Raw genomic sequence first — 15,335 nt, forward strand, 5'->3', positions numbered from 1 at the left:
AGTCCAATCCAAGTGACGGGAACCCCTCCAAAAAAAACCACCAACCTAAATATTGACTTGCAGGTGCCCGCGACGCGCTTCTTCCTAGGAGAGTCGCGATTCCATTACCACTTTAAATGAAGATGCAATCATGTCAGCCTCCATCAATTCGGATACCGAGCTCTTGACTGAGCACTTCGGCTATCCTCCTGTCGTAAGTATCGATGCTATTTCGTTCTCTACAAATATGGACAAAATAATGCTATTGCATGCACGAGCTGACCAGTCTCCTTGTCGCAGAGTCTTATTGACGACATCATCAACTCTGTCAACATTCTCGCCGATCGCGCCCTTACCTCTGTCGAGCAAGCCCTACTCAATGTTCCGCCCGCAGCGATAGGCTTCAAGAAGCCAAAAGGCTCCAAAGCAGCCGGCGCGCCTGACCCTGCTGAACTGGCCAAGAATGAAATCGATGCCGGCACACATCAGCTCGAGACTCTCCTGTGCGCCAGCATCGACCGCAGCTTTGACAAGTTTGAAATCTACGTGTTGAGAAATATTTTGTGCGTCAAGCCCGTCGACATTAGGAATTGGATGCGCCTTGGCCATTACGATGGATTGGACTTTTCGTCGTTGAGCATAACCAGCGAGGCCAATGAGGAGGGGACAGAGGGAAATACAGATGCCGAGGCTGGCGACAGACCGACGTTGGAATCAATAAATCAATTGCGACGCAGACTGCGCGAGAGTATGAAGCTAAACGCAATGCTGCACGAGGAGCAGCAGAGAAACGCGCAGCTGCTGGCAGACCTCCGGGGTCTCCTAGGCGCAAGGGACGACAAGGTCAAGGACGAGGAGCAGGCCACGGCCACGGGCACGGACGGTGAGAACGGGGTAACGACGGCCCCTGGGCCTCTGGCGTTCCTCCGCGATGGTGTCACGCAGCTTAAGGATGCTGGTGGCGACACGCCGCTGAGCACGACCACGGCCTTTACACTGTCACAACTCCAGGCGCTGCGAGCCCTGTCTACATCGCTACGTACCATGACGCCGCACCTGCAGCCTGCCGAGGGCGCAGAGGAGGATGAGACGGATAGCGGCCAGCACAAGAGCTGGCGACGCGAGAGACTCGAGTACGTCGAAACTGCGACGAGACGGCATCTCGAGAGTGTGCAAGGTCTTGAGCTCGGCAAGGACGGAGAGGTCAGGGATGGAGACTGGCAAGCCGAGGGCAGGAATCTGGTCAGAGGCGAGGTCGAAGGTTTGGAAAGAGTGGTTTCGATGCTCGGTGACGAGGCTGGTGCACCAAGTTCCAATCCTCATGACGATCGCATGGATGAGTCCTGAGATCTTTTTTCTCAATATGCATTCTCGCCATGAGTCTAGGGCGCATTGTCATTGCTGGGGAGTTTGGGAGTTTGGTCACGCAGGCATGATATCATATCAGGGGTCAATCGAGGTTTCAATGCACGCGGTCTGTTCATATCACTAGAAAGCGCCAAATATGACTGTTATGATTCACAGTGGAATGCGGGCTCGTGTTGGTTCTTCGAAATGAGGAATGTTTCTACACATGACTACATTTTCAAAAGTGCATCTATGCAACGGAATGGATTCAAGTTTCAGGCTACCCGCAAAAGCGAAGCGCTGCTTAATCGCTTAAAATTATTGCAGACTTCCAGGGCGTTGTCTTGAACAGAGTCGACTTTCCATAGCCGCCAGCCTGGAAAGGCAATGGAATGGAAAGTTTATAATACTCCGACCTATCATATCTTAAAGCCGAGCAAAAGGCAGTCAAAGCGAATGCCACGCAAAGGAATTGTTTCGCCGCCGCCTTCTGTAATTGCGTCATCTGTCCCGGGCCCCAGTTCCGCTTCGGGCCGGAGGTGAGTTGATACGAGGTGATCGTCGGAGATGCCCCGGAAACAGGCAAGCAGCGTGACCACATCGAGCCACTGTTGGGTATCATGTTTAGTAGCTGGACAGCCAATTCTTTTGGCTCGAATAGAGTATGCAGTAGCATTCAAAGTGGATCGATCGTATTCAGTAAACATGGCGGGTAGTATAAAGTAGTTTTTCAATCCAACCTCTTACTATATCCTCGAATATCGCTTCTCTCTCCCTCAGACTTGACAGCATATCGTCAACATTCAACATTCACATCAACATATTGAAATCATGCAACTCACCTTTGCAACCCTCTTCGCCGCTGCCGCCTCGGCTAGCACCCTGACGCAGCGTGATGCGGGATCATATGCCATAACGGATTTCTATGCTAGTTGTATCCCGCATTCAACATTGTGCAGGTAAGTATATAATACTAGCAGTGCATTTGAATCCATGCCAAGTGCCTCCTTAATCTCCGAGACTAACAAAACATCTCTTGCACTTAGCTACCAATTCGAAGTCGACGCCGCCACCAACTGTACCATCCTGCTGCAAGGGCCCGACTACCTACCGGCCGTCGCGCTGACGGGATGCGAGGACGCAGCCTACTCGTGGAGCGTCGCCAAGACGGACGACGCGGGCCTCGAGCTGAGCGTCACGACCGTGTCTACCGATGACCCGGCTACCAATGTCACGGGCGTCTATGACATTACCAGTGACGAGCTCGTCGTCACCAACAATGGTGCCTCGTCGAGTCAGAGCTATGTCGGACCTCTGGACTTTACCGTTGACACGGCCTAGACTTGGGGGGATAATATCGTCGGGTACACGCCCCTATGCGCCGATGAGCGTAGACCTGCGAGGTAGATCTTGGCTATCAAACATGTATACGGACAATTATGTTTGAAAATCATTGACAAAGTCATGCTTCCAAAAGCCATTGATATTTGCATCTACAACATCTTCATAGTTTAAAGTCACATAAAAGAAATACGACGTCGAATGGCGTAATAAGAACGAGAACACGTGAGCCAACAAATTTTGCTGTTTTATTCTACAAATATACAACCGTCTGAGCGATTGATTGATGATAGGAACACTCTATCCTTTGTCCTTTTCGCTCACTTGCCACCATCCGCTTTCGGCAAGGGCAGACACTGGGCAGATTAAAGAACAAAGGCATGACTTCATTAGCTCTTATACAATGGGGATCGAAATACTGTTTAGGTAAACCATGAAACTCCACCAAATAATCAAGTGTCAACATTTTATCATTGATTTGGCTGCAACACGGATGGGTACACGAGCAAAATGGCAACAGACAGCCAGCCAACGACGCCATTGTCACCATGGAGGAACGAGCGCCTCTCATCGTATTCAACGCCATCAGGAAGCCCGATGGCATCGCCCGTAAGACAAAGAGCGCTACAAAATACTTTGGGGCGTCCTGGCTCCATCAGCCTTGCGGGAGATCAGCAAAGGCGTCCAAGTTGTAACATTAGCATCGATCGGATCAGAGCCGGAAGCATTTTTAGTCCGGCGGAGAGTACTGACCATGAAAATGTTGAAGACGGCGAGGACGAATCCAGGAGGTCGAGTTTGGCGACAGCAGTCGAGGAGATTCCTGAAACACCCTGCAAAGAATTGCGCCCAGAGCGCAAAGATCGGTTCGAGGGTGTGAGGACGTGCCTATGTAAGGTTCGAACCCCGATACTCGTCGTGGTGTTATCGATTTTGGTGGTGTGGGCAACAAATGTTGTTGGAATAACGTATCTGTCTAATATCATTTATCGGGCTTGTCAGATGCCCGGCGTGCCTACCATTGCCTCGCAATTCCCAATGGGTTTGTGCAGCTTGGCACCACCGTCAGACCAAACCTTTGCCAAGGTGTTGGATGCCCAAGTCAAGTACGAAAAGATATTCAAGTACATCGAGAAGCGGGCGACTCTTCCGGACAGGATGACCGAGACTGCCAAGAGAGTAGACACCAAAGTCGATCAATCGAGTTTTGACGAGGAAAGAAGTGAGACGCCTACTATCTACTCTTTAGAAAGTAAGTTTTTCCATAGTGCCGAGTTTAGTCACGCCGTGCTGGACCTGGGCTCCTTTCTAAAGCAGGCCAAAGAGACGGCGCAACGGCTCGTGGTTGCAAACCAGGTGGCCAAGGCATCTCTGCAGGCTCTCATATCGAAAAAGACCCGCTGGAAATTCCTCAACACGGACCCGTTTCGTACTTGGGAAGTCTCGAAGATTCACGATGGCCTCACAGAAACCTCGATGGAGCAGATAATTCTGGTCATTGACCGGGCCGAGGTGGCCAGAAAGAAGATTGAGGATCTCGAGGATGGGATTCAGACCACCGAGACGAGCACTGTATACGGCCACTTTCCTGCTCGAGACTTTTCGGTCCATCTACAAGAAGCGCACGCACTCCTTGAAATTGTCAGAGACGGCACTGAAAAAATCAAGAATGACATTTCCAAGGCGCAAAAGCACTGTCGTTTCTTCAAAAAGGCATCGCATACGGACAAACAGAAGATGGAACTAGAGTCCATGATAACAATATGGACCAACCAGTTGGATCATAACATCCGTTTATTGGGCGAGGCGTTGAAGGGGCCACGATTTGTGGAAGCCACTGCATCATCCAAGACATTTGGCACCATTGACCCCTTATTCACAACGACTCCGTCATTAACACCAAGTCTTTCTCCAACAAGTTTCGATACATAAACTTTTCAAGGCAGATTCTGAAAAAGGATGAATGAATGATCGCTCTCAATTTTCGGTCAATACTGTATATGATTCATGGTAGCGATACTTGACTAGTTTTGAACTCAGACCTTTCCTCGACTTATGTCGTCTCCTTCCAACATGTGAGAGCTTGATCATACTCTTGTAATACTCTCATGGACGGCTTGGACTTGGATTCAAGTAAGACCCAATTAACAAGTCAATATTATAGCAATGCGTCATGAATAGGGGCATTGAATATCACCACGAGGTTTGCTTGGCACTCATTCTGCAAAGTCGTAATACGTCACCCCAGACGGGGGATCGAAATCTCCACATCCAAATCTGGTATGCCAAGCACAAATATAGAGGGGGCATAACGACAAAGGGAAAAAGGAGGATACCTGTTAGGGAAGAAGGATTCACTGCTCCATTGCCGCAATGCTTTAGTTGGTTCGGCACTTCTCGCAGCCAAGGCTCTCCTCAAAGATGAGACGGATAAAATTCAGGGGAAGTTGTGCCTAGGATTTACAGTTAAGTTTGAAAGTCACAGCACATGGAAGAAATCTCGGCAGTTTGCTTCCTATGGATGATTTAGTCAGCATCTGGCTTGAGCAGCCATGCTCCAGCAGAACTTTTTTTTTAGAGTTTTGACACTTGACTGGATATCAATGTTTATGACTAAAGTTCAAGATGACAAAAGAGACGCTTGCTTGATTTATTATTATATGCTGTTGTTTTTATGGAGTAGGCACTCCAATTGCTCCTTTCTTGCTTGGAGCATCTAATGATGGTGACGTATCGAGCTAGAGCCCATCCTCTCCAAATCGCTGCTGTCCTCGACCGACACGGAGATCTCATTGGTCTGCGTAATGATATGCTTTTGACTGTCCGAGTCATCTCCAAGCTCGATCCAGTTGCCGTGGTGGTGGTTGTTGTTGTTGCCCTTGCTGGCCTCGATGACGGTATTGTTGCCGTTGCGGCTCAGGTTGCTCATCTTGACGCTGCGGCTCATCTTGCCCGTGTGGCTCCGGCCCTTGCCCCCGCCAATGGTCTGCGTGCCCACGCCCGAGCCCGAGCGCGGGTCGTAGGAGCCTCCCTTGGACGACTTGTCGAGGATGCTCTTGACGAAGCGGCGCAGAGCCGGGAGAGATCCGGCAATGATGCCAACACCACACTCGATTTCGGACCAAATGACAATGTTGGCGACCTGGTCTAAAGAAGGGATTAGCTCTGCTGTACTCTCAGGCCAGAACAAGATCGTTCTACTCACAGTAGGTATCAGTCGGTGCTGTGTAAGCGCTGAGGTACGGTAGGCGGACAATGGTCGTAACACTGGCGACAGCACCCAAGGCCAAAATAGCGGCCACCGAGATCTTGAGTTTGCGCTTCATCTGCAGGTTCCACACAATGAAGCAGGGGATTATGGCACAAGCCCAGTCCGTGACAATGGAGGATGCCGAGACGTAGTAACTCAGATTCTGAACAATGTTTCCCGTCATGCAGTAACCAATATTGATGTCGGCCTGGATGACCGGATCCCAGTTCTTCGCCATTGGCTGGCAAGTAATGACGACGGCAATGAAGCCAACCATTGCGCTTACGGTAGCCAGAACCATGACGGCCCAGAGAAGTAGTCGGTATTTAACTTCGCTGGTAATTCGAAAAAGGGAGAAACAGATGCTGCATTTGATAAAGGGCAGACACCAGGCGTAAGTGATTTGCCACAAGATGAGATACTGCACAAGTCAGCCCGAGGATCATCTCTGGAGGTGTTGTCGCTTATGTACCATGACGACGGCCGATTTGTTCCAGTCCGTCAAGTCTTCTCGGGCATCGTGACTACCCAAGCTCGCATAAACGTCGAGACACGCAAAGATGGAGTCTGTCGTGAAAAGACCCTGCGAAACAAGACAAGTTCAGTATTAGTCTTTTGAAACCCCGACTCAGGCCTTTCAAATATCCGACACTTACCGTTGCAATCACCATCAACCAGTCGTCAATTCCAGTGGCACCAGACTCGATTCGCGCAAACATTCGCAATGATACGGCGAGGAGTGATACAATGGTTAAAAATATCGTGATACCCAAGCAGGCCATGCCGAGTCCATCGACATTGGTGAGCCAGTTGGGCGTCATGTCGGTGAAATAAACGAGATCGTCGGCCATTTTGACGACACAGTCGCAACTTTCGCCCCAAGACAATGAAAGAAGAACAAGAAGAAAAAAAAAAAGAGGGAAATCACAAGCAATTGTAAAGCGTATAAACGAGAGACTACTATGCAGGCGAAACGAAAGACTCTCAAGCCGGTAAGAGTCCAAAGTTTTAATACATAGAGACTACACAGATCCCAATGCCCAGACAATAGCTGTATATTAGACATGTAATATCATCAACATCCCCTTGAGATATTCCGACGACAAATCTGCCCGAATAGGTGGGTTGAGACTCGATGTCTACTTGAGGAAAGCCCCGTTTTTCTTCTTCTTCTCGCCATGCGTACTTTGTACCTGGTCCCCAGTTCCCAACGTCCAAGGAAATTATAATTGCATGAGCCCTCATAGATGTTCGGCAAGGGTTGAAGGAAGGGAATTTAGTCAATCCTTTCCGGTTGTAGCATGTATCAAGGGTTCCTAGTCCTGGAGCATCAAACGGCCAAAGCTGGGAGGGTTCATTGGAAGAGACTGGGCATGTTGGAATGGAAGAAACTCCCCTTGTCTAGCCGCCTCAAAAGTTGTAAGGGTTATGCTTGAACTACGAGACTTACCCAACCTGGAGAACCAAGGAACGGACCAAAATACTGCAGTACTGTATAGAAGAGGCGAAACCCCAAGTATTGACAATGAATATGAAAGTGGCACTATGGCTTTCCATCATTGACCACTCGGGCTTACTTGGAGACTTTCGGCCGAAATTGTTCCTGAAGTCGACCGCGGGCAACGTTTTACTCCACCACGGCCATTTGTGAATGCCCACCGCCTTGGTCAAGGAACATCGCTACATACATGTGGCGGTATGGGGCCAGAAGGAAGTGGAAAAGACGAAGAATGAATATTCCCAGCTGAAGAAAAGCGTGGCAAGGCCTATCGGAAGTACTCTACCGTGCCCGCGGATCTCAGGCCGTCCGATCAAGCAGGTCCAAGGGAGAGCCAAATTGCCGACCTCATCCTCATAAGCGAAGCTGTAACTATCACAAGCACGCGACAACTAACAAAAGGTTCGGATAGCTGTCGGTAGCCAGGACCCCTTGCCGAGACACACATTCATTGCAGTGGGAAACTGGAGCATGGTTCGCACAAGTGCTTGTGTCAGGACAAAAGGAGACTTTGTCGCGCTCCCACGAATCAAAATTCACGTTGTGAGAGAGGCCGGGACCGAACCGTCCAGATTCCATCTGGTACGCTAGGTTTCGTGGTCTCTCGAACAGGGACCATTGAGACAGAGGGCTGTAGAGGATCCATTTACCGTTGAGATTCACCTAACCAACGGCCCCATTTCATATCCAGTTTTACGGGTAATACTAATAAGGCTCAACTTGGCGGCGGCTCCTTTGCACGAAAACCATCGCGTTCCCATTCGTCCATTTTTTCACTGAGCTTGAAGAAAATGATTGCCTCATCCGGAGTTGAAACCTAGTCGTCGAAAAGCCAATGGCCGGGGATTATACAAGTCCAAGTGGGACAAGCAAGGTGTGCATGGTTCGATTTTCTCAGGCAGTGGAACTCCCATGGCCGATATGAGCTTCCTCGATTGGCCAGGCTGACATAACAACCAACCCCCTGCAGCTAATGAGGTGCTCCTCATTACATATTGTAGTAGTTGGTGCTGGCTTAGGTGATCTTCAGATCCACCCTCTTGTATGGATTTTTCTCTCTTCTAGTCTCTTTGTCTGCGGCATTACCCTGAGTTCTATACTTGTCAACGGTTAATATAATTGCTACTGACCTAGTGTAGCGTAGTGCCACTGCCAGCAGACGCTAAATAAGCAGCAGTATTATGTTCTTAGGCTAGTAGTAGCATCATTATAACCTTGTATATTATTATGATATCGTCCAAATCACGAGCTAATCTGTTTGTCGGATTTCAACATGCACAAGTAAATAAATCTGCACGGGCGGTCAATTTTACACGTGTCGCAATATGCCGCGTATTGTCCAAAGACATATCCGCAAGACGCTCGCCCCTAATACTGTACTCCGCCAGAGTGCAAAAAATACTTAATCATGGGGGACCCGAGTGGATACAGTTCTCCATCCGGGAGCTGCGCCTACGGGAGGCGGGAGAGATGCCGGTACGGAATAGAGCTAAACCACTGGGCAAAACTAGTAGGGGTGTCGGAGGCAGGGCTGGATTGGCCGCTGCCGGCAGGATTTCAAAGAGCATAATAGTATTCGGGGCCCTGCAACACGGGGTTTAGGTCCGAACAGTGCAATGATCGGCACGTTTGAGTGGAGGCGAGTATTTTAGACGAGATACTCGCAAGTTTGTGAGCCCTAGAACAAGCTCACGACAAGACAAGCTGTCGCTGCGAGAGAGGTTTCACCACGACAAGCGAGTGAACAAAGTTACCAGCCAAGCAAGTCCCTTAGGTAGCACCGCGACTTTGGATGATCTGATGAGTTGAGGGCGATATGGTTATACGTTATTCCTCGAGTCTAGAACAATCATGAGAAGTTTTCTGACAAGAGCCGAAAGGATTCGCATTGCCGCCGCACCCTGATTGATACGTGGCATACCATCTCCCTTGCTTGGAGATTTCTGCAACTCATAACCTCCTCTTTTATTTCCGACGCATCGGAATTGCGTGCCGCAAAATAGAAGTTCTAGAAAAGAATAGAGAAAGATGGTGGAATATTGGCGTTCATTACTGAAAAGGGAAGACGAATACATTCAAATCCCGAGATTATACAATGGAGTAACAGTCAATGAATCCATTTGCCTGGGTCATAACTAGCAGGCATTCTAATCCCCCTTTAAAGAGACTCTCCATCTGCTCAATATCTGTCAAGGAATCCTATTGCACCCAAGTCTGATGCTGTAGAGTATTGTGTATGCCATTGCCCAACTCGCAAACCAGGGGTCATTGAAACCAGCCAGCCAAAGCCAGGGTAACCTCTCTCGTGTGGAGGAAACATTCTTGGCGGGGGTTTACGGCGGTGGCTTTCAAGGCTGACAAGGGTTTTCGGTTTCATCGATCGCCAGGTTACTCATGCTTGCCGGGTGCATCATAATCATATGCCGGCAGCAAAGTTTTTGGAGCGGTTATCAAAGGTCTCATAAGGGGCGCGCGACAGAAGCCAAGGAGTCAATATTCAAGGCCTAGCAACGCCCATGGAGCTGTTTAGTGAAAAAATGACTTGGAGTCAACGTATGAGGACCAAATCAAGACCCCCATTTCCAACGGTTTCCCCAGTCAAGTCCCACCCTTTTCTCCGCTCTCCGCCATATGAATGGGTGCGCTTCAAGACATGATCTCTATAATTGGTTGAAGCCCATATCCATCAGCACCCTCGTCTCCACAGTCTGATCAGACCAATGTCAGGGACCAGATATGCTCTTTGGTCCTGGGCTCTGGGCAATAGTCAGCGAGACACTGCAGCTCGACTTGCCGATGGCCTTATATAGATTCGATAATCCCCAAGTCGTGTGAAGAAGAGTATTCCGCAATTTTCCAAGCAACTCAATCATCAACTCTCTCTACTTACCCTTGTTATTTCTTAAATCACCATAAAGATGGCCGGCGTTGCCCCAGGAAAGACCTATACTCCCGGCTTGGACTTTTCCAATCAGTCTTACAGCAATCTCTCACAAAAGTTTGAGACTGATGTCAAGACAGCTCACGACATCATTAGAGAAAAGCTCCCGCTTCTCGGCGAGCTCAAGGCCTTGCTCCAAATCACATTTGGCGACAAGCCACCGTTTTGGATCGACGCTCGTTCTGGAACCGCCACCATTCTCGAGTCTTGCAGCGACGAGCCCGACACGAAATTAACCATCAAGCCCGAGTACATTTCGCAGTTTTATGAGAACAAGCTCGAGCCTAGATATGGTCTCTTCAAGGATGCCTTTTTCAACGAGGCTTCCATGCCCCAGGGAAAGGTTCCCGTGGCCATCAAGTTTGCCGACTTGCTGACTCCGGTCCCGCCCGTTGCTCCCAAGCACGCCGACCAGTTCCCTCGTCTGCCCGAGGCTACTGAAGACATTGAGCAGGTCAAGCGGGATATCAAGGAGTTTGGTTACGGTATTGTAAGTGTTTGACGTGGACTGCGTAAATGGCACTACCAAGACTTACACATGTAAACAGGTCAAGAATGTTTTGTCGCCAGAGCAAGTCGCCATCATGAAAAAGGCCGTACAAGAACAGGCCGCTGGCGAGCGCGAGGCCGGCATTGCCCAGGTGGACGGCGGCGCCACGGGCCCCAACCAGCGCATCTGGACGCTCATCAACAAGGGCGACGACTTTCTGGACCTGCTCAACCACCCGCTAATTGACGAGATGGTGCCCTGGTGCCTGGGCGAGCACGCCGTCATCACGACCTACACGGCCAACATTGCCCGCCCCGGCAACGTGCCCATGCAGCTGCACACGGACCAGGTGGCCGTCCAGCCTCCCATCCGCGACCTCGCCTTTGGCATGAACATGATGTTTTACCTCGAGGACATTACCGAGGCCAATGGCGGCACCCGCGTGTACCCGGGCTCGCACATTGGACCCATTGCGCCGCCCGACATTTTCACCGTCGAGGGCACCGTAGCCGCCGCGGCGCCGGCGGGATCCTGTCTCGTCTTTGAGTCGCGACTATGGCACGCCACTGGTCCCAATGTCGAAAAGTCGGGCGAGCGACCCGTGATTCTGCTCTTTTTCATGCGCTCCTTTATCCGCCAGCAAGAGAACAACTTCTTGTCTCTGCGCAAGGATGTCTGGCCCAAGTTGTCGGACCGCCACAAGCGCATGCTCGGCTTCTACACCACTGGCGCCCTCGGCGGCGTTGATGGCGAGGTCAGAGAGGGACTCTTTGTCGAATGGAAGGAGGGTGTTGGTAAGATGCGTGCCCCTCACAAGCCTCTGGCCTAAATTTCTCGTCGGCTTGGAGACGACTTTGTATATAGAACCATGACCATAGCCCCAAATAGAAGAACCTAATGAGCAAATATTGCAATATTCTCTGCAGTGAGTCGTAAATTCATTGATTGGACAAGTTATTTGCGGCTATTTTCTTTTCTAGTATAAAACGATCAAGTTCAATCGAATAGCAGCAATACCTACCATTTACTTGATCCGATGTCTCCATGATCAATTAGAGTTGTGAGATTACCTAGGGAACGGCGGTGGCGTTGCGGGACTACCGACCGTCCTTGGCCTAGCTGAGATCAATTATCTTCTTGTGGGGGAACGTGACTAAGGTTAGAGTGTCTAACAATAGCCAGAGGATATTTATGATCTGATAATGCCCCATGGTTAGTGCAATTGAACCTGGTATACTCTGTAAAATGGGTACTGCATGTATCTGGTATTCCCAAACCTTATTTCATAACAAAAGTACGGCAAGGAAGATGAATTGTCTATTTTCATCATACTAGCAGACAGGAGTGCGTCGCCTAATGTTTGTGTATTTTATTATTATTAATTTTTTTTTCAACTTTTTATTTTCCATTTCCGATTGACACAAGATGGTATTGTAACAGTTACTCTATACTGGGAATCAAGGTTTGAACCTGAACTAGGCGTACTCTCCACCTTGGGTACATATCCAAGCACCATATGACCACTTGCTTCGACGAATGGCCTGACTAGACATGAAGTTATAAACATCAACTGTATTGTCCTGGAGTATCTCATCAATTATCGCGATTTTTACGCACGACCTGAGCCACCGACGTTGTAAAATGCTCAACCAGGGGGTGGTGGACCCTTTACCCTTTTCGATAGGCGACTAACACAAAGTATTCTGCAAGCATAACGCATACTAAAAGTCCCCGCTTACCATCTCCAATTTGTCACGCAAACGAGTACAATGTAGCAATTGCCAACAACTACGCGAGGATCTGCCGAGGTCGCTCATATCATCATCTTGGCTTGTTAGAAAGATATCCTCGTCAGCCGTCGCGCAAGATTCCACGTACCATCTTGCTGTTCCGACACAAGTACGGGCGACAATATGTGGCCATTCTCATCCTATCCGGAAGCTACAGCGTCCGAGGTTGATGGAAAAACCTACGACTACGTTATTGTTGGAGGTGGGTTCCCTGGCAATTCAACATTTAGACATGTCAATCCTCCTGCGCTGACATGAAACATTGTCACAGGTGGCACTGCGGGATGTTGTCTTGCTGCACGACTATCCGAGGACCCGAGTGTCTCTGTGCTCGTGCTCGAGAAGGGGCACGTCAAGGATAACCTCGTGTCACGGATACCATTGTTGAGCCAGAGCTTTTGGATGGGTGCTCCGCTACAGGTACAGGAGAGTCGATTTACTGAGCCCATACCCAATGCCAATGGGAGGATCAACCGAATGTGGACAGCCGAAGGTCTCGGCGGTGCGTCCCGTATCAACGCCATGCTGCTTACGCGCGGAGCGCCTGGTGGCTACAACGAATGGGCCGACAAGTATGGGCTCAAAGATTGGAGTTGGGAACACGTCGAACCATATTTTGAAAAGATTGAGAATGCAAAGGCGCATGCAAACTCGGATTGGAGAGGCCATGCTGGTATGGATAGTCAGGATCCAATGGCATTTGTATGATGCTGATCATGTCTTTGCAGGCCCACTCAACGTAAAGCAGTCACTTCCGTCCTTCAAGTGGTTCGATTAGTAGGTTTCATTTGCCTACAGTGTAAACAGCATATCACGCTAATGGTCTTTTCGATAGCATTGGGACAGCGGCCGAGGCACTCGGACTTCCCATTGAGAATGATTACAATGACCCTTCAGCCCCAGCAATGGGCTTATTCCGCCTAGACATGACAATAGACGACCAGGGCAAGAGAGTTTCGGCATATAGCGCCTTTCTCAACAAGCAAACGGCCACTCAAAGGCAGAACCACCTAACAGTATGCACCGGAGTTGTGGCCTCTCATTTGGACATTGATCAAACCGGCACGGTTCGTCGGGTATACTTTTGCCCAGTCGAAACGAAAAGAAATCAGCCAAGAGACAAGACTGAAAGCATGCCATACGTAAATGTTAGGCGCGAAGTCATCATCTGCTCTGGCGCCGTGTGTTCTCCCCTTGTACTCATGCGCAGTGGCATAGGGCCCCAAGATCAATTAGAGGCACAGGGCATTCCGATCACAAAGGAACTCCCTGTCGGAACAAGATTGCAGGATCATTGGAGTTTTGCCATCATGCTGGAGCTTCCAAAGTACGAGACTCTGAGCGGCTTACTCGAGTCAATTTATGGATTGTGGCATATGATTCTCTGGATCGTTTTAGGAGTCGGCTTATTTTCGAGAAGCTCAACACCGCTGTCCATATTTGTCCGCACCACCGCTATTGACGATCAAACCATGACCATTAACTCGGATCCTGAGAACATGGATATGCTGCAAGCAAGAAACATACCAGATACAGAGATCATGATACAAGCGGTCAACAGCTTTGAGAGGGCAATAGAGGGCCGCTCGCTCATGAGCTTCTTTCCGACAATGGTGCAGCCGTACTCGACTGGAAGGCTTGAACTTGTGAGCAAGGATCCACTTGCGAACCCGAGGATTATTCACCCAATGCTTCGAGATTCAAGAGACTTGGTAGGTTACTCTATGCTCTGTTCACTCTTCTCCGACAGAGTGCACTCTTACCCATAGCAGTCGCGTCCTGAGCCCGTACGCACGAGTTTCGGGCTACCATTGACATATCCTCTGCGTTCGAGATTGTTGATAGCTAACTTGGATTATTAACAGCAACCCATTCGTCGAGCTGTACGCTTCACAATGCGACTGGCAGAAGAGTTTGGTGAAAAGTCGGGCTACCCGTATCCCGCACCGCTGGCTTTTGCACCGGGAGTGAACATGAACGTTCTGAGTGACTGGGAAATGAACGTCCCAAACACTTTACCAAAAGAATACGCCTTGGGACGCGGGCAAGCCATTGCCTCTATAAAGAGTCCCGCACCCAAGTCGCCACCTCCCAAAACTCCACCAAGGACGTGGAGGACAGTCACGGACGACGAGATTGATGACTATGTCCGACGCGTCGGCATGAGTAGTCTGCACGTGGCCTCGACGTGCCCCATGTCCAATGATGACAAGACTGGCGTCGTTGACCAGAAACTACGCGTCCACGGAATCAAGAACCTGCGTGTCGCTGATGCCAGCGTGTTCCCTAGAGTCCCGAGCGCGCACACCATGGCGCCGACAATCATGGTGGCGGAGAGATGTGCCGACTTTATCAAGGACTGGTGGAAGGACAGCAACGTGGAATGATTGCACCATGTATACCATTCTAATATTAATCGTTCAAGACTTGTATAATTAATTCAATGAACAATCATACGTTTGATGCGAAACTTGGATGCCCTGTCATGAACTTGCTAGGAGCAGCTGAACCAAAATTACTCTGAAGGAAAACTGCACCGAGTATCAACAAGCATGAGTCAATAATAAATGTCACCGATGGGATGCTGTCGCACATGGGCTGTCAGAACAAAAATTTCACGACCGAGAACACAACATGGTGTCAGACACAGTCTAGATAGAATACCCTGAAACCAGACTTTTAGCTCCAGTCTTGAAAGC

General features: G+C 49.6%; 6 protein-coding genes across 6 annotated transcripts; 5 read left to right on the forward strand and 1 right to left on the reverse strand.

Moving 5' to 3' along the window:
* Window positions 1-130: 130 nt before the first annotated feature.
* PFICI_12124 (uncharacterized protein) lies at window positions 131-1,326 on the forward strand (the record flags this gene model as incomplete). The annotated part of the gene is made up of 2 exons (XM_007840705.1): window positions 131-193; window positions 280-1,326. 2 exons carry the CDS (start codon window positions 131-133, stop codon window positions 1,324-1,326), a joined length of 1,110 nt encoding a protein of 369 aa, XP_007838896.1.
* Window positions 1,327-2,157: 831 nt separating this feature from the next.
* Window positions 2,158-2,667, forward strand: PFICI_12125 (uncharacterized protein; the record flags this gene model as incomplete). Its single annotated transcript, XM_007840706.1, has 2 exons — window positions 2,158-2,285; window positions 2,373-2,667. 2 exons carry the CDS (start codon window positions 2,158-2,160, stop codon window positions 2,665-2,667), a joined length of 423 nt encoding a protein of 140 aa, XP_007838897.1.
* Window positions 2,668-3,215: 548 nt separating this feature from the next.
* Window positions 3,216-4,599, forward strand: PFICI_12126 (uncharacterized protein; the record flags this gene model as incomplete). Its single annotated transcript, XM_007840707.1, has 2 exons — window positions 3,216-3,276; window positions 3,437-4,599. The coding sequence occupies 2 exons, from the start codon at window positions 3,216-3,218 to the stop codon at window positions 4,597-4,599; spliced, it is 1,224 nt and encodes a 407-aa protein (XP_007838898.1).
* A 784-nt stretch (window positions 4,600-5,383) lies between these two features.
* On the reverse strand, window positions 5,384-6,768 carry PFICI_12127 (uncharacterized protein; the record flags this gene model as incomplete). Its single annotated transcript, XM_007840708.1, has 4 exons — window positions 5,384-5,814; window positions 5,873-6,338; window positions 6,390-6,500; window positions 6,574-6,768. 4 exons carry the CDS (start codon window positions 6,766-6,768, stop codon window positions 5,384-5,386), a joined length of 1,203 nt encoding a protein of 400 aa, XP_007838899.1.
* A 3,565-nt stretch (window positions 6,769-10,333) lies between these two features.
* Window positions 10,334-11,675, forward strand: PFICI_12128 (uncharacterized protein; the record flags this gene model as incomplete). The annotated part of the gene is made up of 2 exons (XM_007840709.1): window positions 10,334-10,846; window positions 10,905-11,675. The coding sequence occupies 2 exons, from the start codon at window positions 10,334-10,336 to the stop codon at window positions 11,673-11,675; spliced, it is 1,284 nt and encodes a 427-aa protein (XP_007838900.1).
* A 1,084-nt stretch (window positions 11,676-12,759) lies between these two features.
* On the forward strand, window positions 12,760-15,023 carry PFICI_12129 (uncharacterized protein; the record flags this gene model as incomplete). Its single annotated transcript, XM_007840710.1, has 5 exons — window positions 12,760-12,838; window positions 12,908-13,309; window positions 13,365-13,413; window positions 13,472-14,348; window positions 14,502-15,023. 5 exons carry the CDS (start codon window positions 12,760-12,762, stop codon window positions 15,021-15,023), a joined length of 1,929 nt encoding a protein of 642 aa, XP_007838901.1.
* Between the last annotated feature and the right edge of the window lie 312 nt (window positions 15,024-15,335).

This window comes from Pestalotiopsis fici (genome assembly GCF_000516985.1).
Source record: "Pestalotiopsis fici W106-1 unplaced genomic scaffold PFICI_Scf_9, whole genome shotgun sequence".
Taxonomy (NCBI): domain Eukaryota; kingdom Fungi; phylum Ascomycota; class Sordariomycetes; order Amphisphaeriales; family Sporocadaceae; genus Pestalotiopsis; species Pestalotiopsis fici.